Source organism: Gracilinanus agilis, unplaced genomic scaffold, assembly GCF_016433145.1.
Source record: "Gracilinanus agilis isolate LMUSP501 unplaced genomic scaffold, AgileGrace unplaced_scaffold20743, whole genome shotgun sequence".
Taxonomy (NCBI): domain Eukaryota; kingdom Metazoa; phylum Chordata; class Mammalia; order Didelphimorphia; family Didelphidae; genus Gracilinanus; species Gracilinanus agilis.
The window spans coordinates 1-10323 of NW_025352186.1; the positions used below are offsets into that span (position 1 = coordinate 1).

Sequence of the window (10323 nt, forward strand, 5' to 3'; positions counted from 1 at the left end):
GAAGGCACTGATGGCTCCATAATCCTGTCGGATGTGAACAAATGCTCTTAGTACTAAGAATCGATCACCATCAGGTCATTGCTAAGGACTAGCCACGTTTGACCCAGATGAAAACTGAGGCCCAGCACGGAGACCAGAACAGAGACCAGTGGAGGTTGGGGGAGGGGAGGCGGCCTGTGAGGCCCAAGTACCCAGAGCCCCTGGCTGTGGCCCCAGCCGAGAGTCCTCCTCCATCACGGGAATCCGTGGTCTACTTGTAAGGAGGGTGAGACGGAGTTCTTAATGAATCCTCTCCCCCCCCCCCCCCCCGCCCGGGCTTTTCCTGTATCCAGTGTGATGGGGGGGGGGGAGAGGGGGCAGGGAAGTAAGAAAGCCAGCTGGAGGCACCAGGGGGCCTGCCCTTGGGGACTCTGGGGGGCTGGGTGTGGAAGAGCCGCGGCGTGAGCCCATTCCAGACAGGCCCAGCTCTCTTCAAAGTGTGTGTGTGTGTGTGTGTGTGTGCGTTTGTATTTCTGCAGATCTAAATCGATCGCTTGGAGCACCCGCGAGGCCCGAACGGACGGCATCGATCTGCAGAAAGGTAGGTTATCCTCTTGGTGCTCCTTCCCGTCCCTGGGCTTTAGCCTTCTTTGGAACACATTTGTTCTAAGGACTCTTCCACAGTCCTACGAGCCTGTGTCATCTCAACAGTGCCTGTGAATCTGCTCTAAATCCCCCAGAAACCACTTCTCCTTAAAGACCTGGGCCCAATCGCTGCCCTTCTCCAGGGCTGCTGGAGGGTGCGCCATGATGCCTTCCTTCTACCCTTGCTAGTCAGGAAACAGGAGGAGTGGAAGGGATTTTGCTTCAGGCCTCCTCCTGGCCTGTTTTTAACAAAACAAGCCGGCCAGTGCAGGTCTAGGAGACTCACACGTACTGGTTAAGGCTGCCCGCTTTGCCTGCTGAAAGTGACCCAGGACCACACAGCCACAACTTGAACCCAGGGCCTCTGGCCTCTCACAGACGGAACCCCAAGGCGTCGGAGGGGTGGACTGGGGAAGAGTCCCGCCAGCCTGGGAAAGCATTCCAGGTCTGGGACACAGAGACCGGAGATGGGCCTCGGAACAAAAGGCAGATGGCGAAGGGAAGAACTGCCTCTAAGTGCCCAAGACACGGCTCGATGCTTCCCCTGGCGCTTCCTGAGGGCCACGGTCACAGGGGAGAAGCTCGAGGCGGGGAGACTGGTGGGTTAGGAGGCTATCACGGTTCTCCCAGTTAAAGAAGATACGGTGTTGGCCGTGTTAGCGGAGGGAGAATCGCCATGTGGTGAGACGTGAGAGGAAGGGAGGGCTAGAGTCTGATTTCAAGGTGGTGAAGCCTCACCGGCGGCTAGGCCGGGGGGGGGGGGGGGGAGGTAATGATCTCTGTTTGGGATGCTGAGGAGAGGCCACAGGCCCAGCCTCAGAAGCCAAGCCAGAGTTTATGAAGTAATCAGCGTGTGTAGGCCATGTGAGGGCTCAAAGATGCTCCCCCAGTCCTGAAGGATGAGCCGTCTGCCACCCACCCTTTCCCCCGACCCAGAGCAGTGAGGCCTATAGACTGAAGTCCCTGAGGTCAAGGGAGGAGCCCAAGCAAGAGCTCAGACCTCCAAAGCTGCCACGTGCAGAAACGCATCCTCGGTGCCAAGCACTCTCCTAGGCCCGCTCTTCTGTGGTCCCTGGGAGCTTGCTCGGTTGGAACAATTTGACAGCAGGGGAAACAGAGGCTTGGGGAGTCCAGGGCTGGCAGGTGGCCAACTCACTGGCAGGAGCCCAAGAACTTTGGGTCAGAAAGGATCCCAGAAGGTGGCTAGGCCACAACTTCTGACTTGCGCATGGAGAAAAATGGGGCCCCAGAGAGTCCAAGGGAATTGCTGAAGCTCCTATGCCGAAGGCCTGGGGCCATGAGGGGTCTCCAGGAAGACTTTTAGATCAGATCGGATTGGACTCCAGGCTGAGGAGGTCCTGGGCCCAAGGGTGGAGCTGACGCAGGGCGTGTTTTCCCCGGATATCACCCATTTCCGCTGCTATTCACGTCACAAGTCCAGAAATAGGGGGCCCAGGCTGCCGGGCAGGCCCCGCCGGTTCTCAGAACGAAACCCTGGGGTGGCGTAGTCTTCCGTGTCGCCGGTGACGTGGCGGGAAGTCTGGGGGTGGCAGGGCCGCTCAGTCTGGCCATCTCCTCCATCACGCTGGTCTTCGGTGGAACCCAAATCTGGCAAGAAAGGCCGGCTCCCTAGGACAGGGTCAGAAACGGAAGGGCGAGTCCCCCTATTGCTCACCCCCAGAAGGCATCTCTGACAAAACAGAACACGGGGAACAAGACAGAAGGCTAGGGGCCCAAAACAAGTTCCGGTTGAGCCGGCCCTTCCCCACCAAAAGTGGCCGCGGGAGGGGACGAGCAGCACCCCGAACCTGGCACCTTCTCTCGTTTGAAGACGCGAGCGTTCCAGGGGGCTCCCGGGGTCTGAGGTGTCTTAATATTTGAGGTAGCAGAGTCGCATGTTCTAGGAATTCATGTCAGATTCTTAGATTCTCTGGTACGGCCACAGGACGGCGTGAGGCCGACGTGGTTGGGACGCAGAGGCTGAAACGATCAGAGACATCTCGAGTGAATTTGCCCACCCGGCGCCAGGGACGGAGCCACCGAGACCCCCGCCATGGGAGGGAGAGCTTGGTCAAGGCCACATAACGAGCCAATGGCAGAGCAGGAGCAGGAGCAGGGTTCTAACTGAAAATCTTGAGATTCACAGAATTTTCGAATCAAGGAATCTTAGAATTTGAAATTCATAGAATTAGATCTCCTTAGAATTGGAGACTCCCGGTGGTGACTTTTCCACTGCCCTCTTCATGCAAAAACCAGCAGCAGGCCACCACGCGGCTCTTTGAGCGAGGGCTTCTGGGTGCTCCCCTTCATTTCGATTTTCTCTAGCCAAGCTCAGCCTCTTTTCGCCAGCCCCGGGCCTCTGGAAAGTGATCGCACTGTTCTTTTAGTGAGGCCTTAAACCACCCGCTGGCTTCACGGCCTGCCCTTGGCTGTGTCCTGCCCTCTTTTCCCCAGTAGCCTCTCGGGTCTCTCAAGTCCCAATTCTGCCGAAGGGCGGAGAGAACGAGGACGGGAAACTTGTGCTAGGGGTACGGTGGGTCTGCTACTCCTGAGACTGAGGAACTAGAGAGTGCCCAAGGACTGCTCAAAGGAGGGCTCCTCATTCTTCCATCCTATACTCACTTCTCTGTCAGGAAGCCCATGGCTGGCTGGGGGCACCCAAGGCCCAGACAGTGCCTGAACCCAAGGACCATCTTCTCTCCCTCCAGACTGCCTGAAGACCAGCTTGATGCCCAACCACTCGAAGGCACACCAAATCCCAGCAGCCTCTTCTTCAGTGGCTTCCTCCAGCCTTGTGGCTCACATGAAGGACACCGAGCTGGTCACCAGAGGGGCCCTGGAATTTCCACGCTGGGAGGCTGCGCCTCCCCCTCGAGGGGGACCCACTGGGACGACTACCTTGCCACAACTTGCCTTGTCGCCACAGGTGGGCTAAGGCTAGAAATCAAGAAGCCGAGAGGGGTGGTGCCCTCCCTTTCCATTGAGGGAATCTTTACCCCTCTAGCTGAATCACTGGGGAGAAGAGAGCAGAGGAAGTGGTTTCTGGTCTCTCTGAAGGGGTGAGGGGGCGCCGTCTGTTTCTTATGCAGATCTCACCAGCAGGAGAAATTCCCCTCCAACTAGGGCACCTGCCTTCCCTTCTCCACCCCACCCCATCCCAACTCAGACCCCTATGGAGAGGGAGAGGAGGAGAGGCAGAGACAGACTCAATTTAGGTGGCCTCTGGGAGTCCCAGAATGCGTGGCTGCTGCCACATTTGAGGCGGGGAGAGGCCAAGCGACTCATCTCCAGTCCCAGTGGCTGAGCGATGGAGTGAAATTCCTCTTGGGTTAATAGCGAGCCCTTTGTCGCTTCTCTCTGGGTGGGGAAAGCCTTGCTGTCGTAGACATACCGGGACTTCTGGATTCCTCGGGCCTAAGAAAGGAGCGAACGGGAACTCGGGGTACTTGGCTAGGACCGTGAGCTTTCCCGGCCCGTGCCCGGCTGGGACCTTCCTGCTCCTCTTCGAGTTCGCACCTTCCACTCAGTCTTTCCTCTGTACCAGCCTCCCGTTTCCCTTTTCTCTGCTGGCCTTCCTTCCGCTCCCGCCTCTGCCCGCTCTCTGTCCTCTCTCCAGTTCCTCTTTCGTCCCGCTGTCACAATCATCTGGGGAATGTATAAGACCGGCCATGTCGCGGCCCCACTCGAAAACTCCCTCTGGCCCCCCTCCTCTTCCCCCCTCTGTCTGGGGGGCACCTCGGTTACTGGGCAGGAGGGGTGGGCTTGCTTCTGGCTTTCGCTCGGGACGGTCTCCGTCCGGCTTCAGGTGGGTACTGCTGGGCGTAACGGATCGAAAAGGAGACCTCGACTGAGCCTCAAAGCGTGTGCCCGCTAGTCCCGAACGCAGACCCCGAGGACGCAGTCAGTCGGGCCTTTCCGGAGCATGGTAGCAGCTGCAGTTTCTGAAACGGGGCCTTGCCTTCCTTCTGCTGCCATTGCCGCTATTCGTTTCATTACCGGACCGTCTCGGTCAGCCATTCCATACGATTGACCCAGTCGCCAGATAGCCAAGTGCCGGGGAAGCGATGGATTTAAGAGAGGGCAGGGAAAGAGTGTGACTTGGCCGCCGCCGGGAAGACACGATGCCCGGGGGGTAGAGGTGGGGGAGGGGGGCCCAATCAACGTTAAACTTGTCCCCTTCGCCCAGTGGAGGTCTGCCAGTCCGTAGGTCGGGAAGGGACGGGTTCTCAGGAGCTGGACGCCCACTGGCCAGCCGCGTCGTCGTTCCGTCACGAATGGCACGAGGCGGCTGCCGAAGAAGTCCCTTGCCAATCCGAGACTCCATAATTCTGTTCGTAACCCTCCCCTCTCAGCTGCCGACAGGTCCCGTGGTGATGGTGGCCCCACCGAGTGGGCGTCTTAGCACATCGCCACACACCCAGGCCCTGCTTCAGGAAAAGCAGCATTTCGTACACCAGGTATGAGAGGGCCGTGCCCTGAGAGCCAACGCTGGCGAGACCAACCTTCTCCCGTGCTCATTTGGGGCCTCAAATGATGCTCTTAAGGATTTCCTTCCTCTTCTCCTCCCCTCCTCCATGACTCAGCTCACTTCCACTGAGGTCCTTGGCCGGCCCCCACTGGTACACATGACACCGCTGAGCACCCCGGCCCTGATCAGCCTGCCGTCACCCCCCGAAATCATCGCCTATAAGACCAGAACCTCCCAGCTGCACAGCCTTCCTCCTGGTAACAAGGCCCTTAGTCTAATGAGGCGGTCCTGCTCCCCTCCTCCGCCATCCAAAGCGGGGACTCCGATCCAGCTTCTCTCTATTTGACGCATATGGGGAAAATGAGTCCTGAGACGGGAAGGGATTGGGGAGGGGGTGGCACAGGGAAGGAAGCCCTGGCCAGCTCAGGCCTGAGCCCAGACTGCTTGGGTCTCTTGGATCAAGCTCCACCGTCCTCGGGAGTTCCATGTTCGGGAGAGAGGGAAGGCCTCTGAGGCCGAGCAGGTAGCCAAGGAAAGCTTCTCGGAGGCGGCAGGACTTGAGCTGGACTTGGCTCAGCCTGCTGCCAAGCCATTGTCCGATGTGACCGAAGTCCTCGTGTCCAGCCTCCCCCTGACCCAGTTGCTTTTCCCACATCTCTTCCTCCTCGCCTCTACAGGGATCAATCTCGCCAACTTTGAGTGGTCGCCCAAGGAGCCGGCCAACATGCTGACGACTTACCTCTGTGCCTTCCCCAGTGGGCCCAGCGCTGGGGATGCCTCCGCTTTCCGGCTTGGCCCCAAGAAGGAGAGGTCAGTGGCGTGGGGCCTCGAAAGGGAAGAACTAGAGAGTCTTGGCCAGAGGCGGCCTGGTGGCGTAGAGGGAGTCGGGGAGGCCTAGATTGCAGGATCGTCTCCAGGTGGGATTCTAACCTCTCGGGGCCCTGGAACAGTTTCTGCCTCACGTGGACGGACCCAAAGACTGGACCCGAGTGAAGGCAGCCCGGAGTGGGGGAAATCCAAGCAGTTTAAACTATCAGGCCAGGAAGGAGGAAGGGGCCTTCGAAGCTGCCCGTCTGGAATGGGGGCAGATCGGTGTTCAGAGAGGTTCAAGAATTTGACCCGTGGCTCCCTCTCCGTCTGTCCTCCCGCAGCATCCTCCAGACGTGCCCCCTGGACAGCTCCCAGAGCTGCTGGTGGCCCGGTTGTGAGAAGGTCTTCCTGGAACCAGGGGAGCTCGTGAAGTGAGTGCCCAGGCTCGTCCCGGCCCCGAGGGGGAGAGGGCTTCTGCGGCCAAGGCCACGGGAGCTCGAGTCACCCCGTTTCTCCTGCTTCCCTGCCCAGACACCTCCAAGAGGACCACCGCCTGGATGAGAAGGGGAAGGCCCAGTGTCTCATCCAGAAAGAGGTGGTACAGAATCTCGAGCAGAAGGTGAGAGAAGATGGGGCTTGAGGAGATTACAGAGGCAGCAGCTAGGCGGGCCTCCTGGGTGGAGAGAGAGCTCGGCAAGTCAGCCTGCCGCGCTCTTCCTCCTGAGGGCCATAGTGGCACCTCCTTCCCAGGACTGTCGTGAGGCTCAGATGAGATCATGTATGCCAAACGCAGTGTAGAGATGAGAGCGAGGGTTTGGGGGGACGAGTACCCCGAAGGAAGGACATAAGGCCGGAGAGGGAGGCCATTGGGATCCCCCCGGGCAGACGGATAGATAAGGGGTTCGGCCTTCGGTTCCATTCCTGCCTTCTGCCCGACTCATCCCGATCCTTCTCCCAGCTGTTCCTCGAGAAGGAGAAGCTGGGGGCCATGCAAGCCCACCTCTCCGGGAAGCTGGCACTGGTGAAGCCCCTGGCCGTGGTGAGTGTGATGGTTTTCCAGATGCCTCCCTGTAGGGCCACCACCTTCGAACCGGAGACTCTCCTGTGGTCTCGGAATGTTCAAAACCGAGAATTTTAGCATCGTCCAGACTTGTAGCCTTTGATTGCTCGACCCTCCGACTTAACCGGCCCAGAAGGCAGCAGGGAGGTGGGCCCTTGACAGAAGGCCTCTTAGAAACTGCATTCTTGAAGCAGAAGGTTGCTTGAAACTGGAGCATATTGGCCTGTGCAGCAACCCCCCATATACACAGCCAGGCCCCAGGTGGTCACTGAGCCTCCAGCTGAAGGCCTCAAGGGAGCTAGGCAGCCCCTTTCCATGTTTGGCCAACTGAGGGCGCAAGGGGAAGAGGGCTGGCTTTTCAGTTCAAATCCCAGCCTGGACGCCTTAGCCAAACCACTTTGCCTCAGTTCCCTCACCCACAGGGGAGACTCCTTCCATCGGGAAACTGAATAGCTTGATTCCCGCTTCTGGATCCCAGAAGGGCAGAACAAGCCCAATCCCTCTGCCTAGTACCCTGGACAGCTTCTTCTCAGTTTCTCGGTGGGGTCCTCTCTCTCTCCCCCCTCCCCCCCCCCAGAACCCCTCCACAGAGAAAGTGACCTACTGCCCATCAAGGAGCCTGGGCCCTACCTGGTCAACCTGGCCAGGCTCCCCGGAGGACAAAGACAAAGCACAGCTCCCAGGGCAGGGCCTCTTTGCAGTCAGGAGGCATCTGTGGGGCAGCCATATGTCTCCAGGTGAGCACCTATAGGTGGACTGGGACTAGGGGATGGGGCTGCTGGGCCCCAGGCTCAAGAAGTGGCCCAGAGGGTTAGAGCCAGCCCCTTGTTTGGGTTGCCTCTGTGCACCCTGGCTGCCATTCTTTCTCACCTACCCTGTTAGACCCTCTGACCTCCATGACCACTGGGTGAAACATTGGCCCCTCCTAAGCTCCAGTGGATCAAAGAGTGTGGCGGGGAGGGGCGGGCAGAAGAGCCCATGGAGCTAGCCCGGGGCCCACCTCCTCTCCCCACAGATTTTGTCCATAATCTGGAATACTTCCGATCTCACAACCTGCGGCCGCCCTTCACCTATGCCACTCTTATCCGCTGGGTAAGCCTAAGCATTAGAGCCATGGGGCCTTGCCCTTGGACCTTGATCCCAAACCAACACCCTTAATCTCATCGAGACCCTGAACCTGCCTCGAATTCAGCTCAGCCCCAAATTGAAACCCTGTGGTGACCCGATGGGGGGAGAGGCCACCTCACTTTGGGGCAAGTCTCCTTGTACTCCTCTCAACTTTGTCCAGACTTGGCCACTTTTTTTTCTTTTTAACCCTTCACTTCTGTGTATTGGCTCCTTGGTGGAAGAGTGGCAAGGGTGGGCCATGGGGGTCGAGTGACTTGCCCAGGGTCACCCGGCTGGGAAGCGTCTGAGGCCGGATTGGAACCTGGGACCTCCCGTCTCTAGGCCTGGCTGAGGTACCCAGCTGCCCCTGGACTCGGCCACTTTTGAAAGCCCTTCCCTAATTTGGCCCGATCCTCTAACCTTTGACCCCCACTACCTTATCCCTAATTCGCAGCCTATGTCCCATCTTGATTCCCACCACATGTATTGGGCTTTATTACGCTATCTCATGGGTCTCTGGGATCGGAGACGAGGCGTGAGGGTTAACGAAGAGTTAAAAGGACGACACTCGTCAGCAGCATGCTTTCTGATAGTCGTGGTTTATTCCACCGTGCTTCTCCTCCAACAGGCTTCAGCCCACTGCTTCTCTCTCAGGCTTCTGCTTCTGCTTCTTCCTAAGTTAGAAGCCGCCCCTATTTTCTCTCTTCTTACCGTGGGAACCGAGCTTAGCTTATAACTGGAATCAAACATAATTTTGACTAGAGCCTCTAGAGCCGGGACATTTCTCTCGGCCTTCACATCATTGTCCTCAAGGTTATGCTGTTCTCTCCAACTGACCTCTTCAGGAGGAGAGGACAGACTGCAGCCTGCCCCTGCCCCCAACTCTATTCTCTCCTGGATTCGGTGAATGTCTGTTAGAAAAATCTGGGTTTCAGCCAGCGCTTTGCTATTTGGGGGCCTCAGTTTCCCCCTCTGTAAATTAAGAGACTTGAACAAGATGGAGGTTATCTAGGCTACCTTCTAGCTCTTCTAACTCTACCTGACAAAAGCCAAGCTGACCCCTGCAGCCCGGCCCTGGCAAGGAATGGAGGGTGGGAGCTAACCCTACAGCCACCCTTGCCCACAGGCCATACTGGAGGCCCCGGAGAAACAGCGGACGCTCAACGAGATCTACCATTGGTTCACCCACACATTCGCCTTCTTTCGGACCCACCCAGCCACCTGGAAGGTGAGCCTTTCTGAGTAGCCGAGGCAGTAACGTGTGCGTGCTGTGGGCACGTGATTCTCTCGAGCCCAAAGAGTCTTGGCTTGGAAGGTTCCAGAGCTGAGAAAGCTCCCCAGGAGGGCGGCGGGTTTCACGCGTCTCCGATTTCCCACAGAATGCCATCCGGCACAACCTGAGTCTGCACAAGTGCTTTGTCCGAGTGGAGAATGAGAAAGGGGCAGTGTGGACCGTTGACGAGTTTGAATTCCGAAAGAAGAGAAGGCCTCGGCCCAGCAGGTAGGCAGACGGCCTTAGCCTTAGCACAAGCCCCAGCCCTTAGGCCCACAACAGCCACAGCTTTGTTAGGAGTCCCTCCCACCGCCTGCCCCCCCCCCCACCTCCATCCTGCTAACTCCCCAGCAGTCCTGACCCTCCTGCATTGTCCCCACCAGAGATCAAGACTTGAAACGCTTACTGGCCTGTACCCCGATGGCCGTGACGGAGGCCTGGCTCCCTCTGCCCCATCGCAATAGCCACATCTGAGCCCAGCTGCTAAAGAAACCACTTTTATTTACTGTCATTGTTCCGGTCCCCCCAGTGGAGGAGGGCCTCGCTCTCCTTCCACCAATAAAGGCCACGTGGCTGAAGCAGACACTGGTGGAGGGTGTGCCGCTGCCCATCCCCATCCCTATCCGGCGTCGACGCCAGCCTCATGCTTCGTGGACTCGACCCAAAAGGCCTGCGTTCTCTTGGCGGACTGCTTTGTAGTCCTCCAGGATCTTTTCCAGATTGCTCAGAGTCTTCTTGCCGGTCTCCGTCTCAATCTGGCGTAGAGAGGAAACGGTTAGGGAGGTTCCCCCTCATCCCCACCAATGAGCACGTGCTGCCCGTTATCAAGTCAGGCTCACCAAGGCCCCCCATGACCAGGATGAGGAAGGAGGGGGGGCGGGATTCAATGAGCTCCTCCTGGATTCGGGCCTTCTGCTAGGTAGGCCCCAGCGGGCTTCCCTGACCTTCTCCTCCCCTCCTAACAAGCACTCGAAGGAAGTG

The 10323-nt window shown here is 58.3% G+C and overlaps 1 protein-coding gene across 1 annotated transcript; it reads left to right on the forward strand.

The window, feature by feature from the left end:
* Window positions 1–3352: 3352 nt before the first annotated feature.
* On the forward strand, window positions 3353–10308 carry FOXP3 (forkhead box P3). Its single transcript, XM_044683415.1, has 12 exons — window positions 3353–3550; window positions 4977–5081; window positions 5208–5349; window positions 5770–5902; window positions 6244–6333; window positions 6434–6521; window positions 6861–6941; window positions 7540–7699; window positions 7978–8054; window positions 9196–9297; window positions 9449–9570; window positions 9726–10308. The coding sequence occupies exons 1-12, from the start codon at window positions 3353–3355 to the stop codon at window positions 9814–9816; spliced, it is 1389 nt and encodes a 462-aa protein (XP_044539350.1). The 3' UTR covers window positions 9817–10308.
* Window positions 10309–10323: the final 15 nt, after the last annotated feature.

Bases quoted from the DNA above. Each gene is read 5' to 3' on its own strand.
- FOXP3 (XM_044683415.1), top strand. From the start codon at position 3,353: ATGCCCAACCACTCGAAGGCACACCAAATCCCAGCAGCCTCTTCTTCA. The intron at 8,055-9,195 runs GTAAGCCTAAGC...CCTTGCCCACAG, and splicing joins ATGCCACTCTTATCCGCTGG to GCCATACTGGAGGCCCCGGA. The intron at 9,298-9,448 runs GTGAGCCTTTCT...GATTTCCCACAG, and splicing joins CCCACCCAGCCACCTGGAAG to AATGCCATCCGGCACAACCT.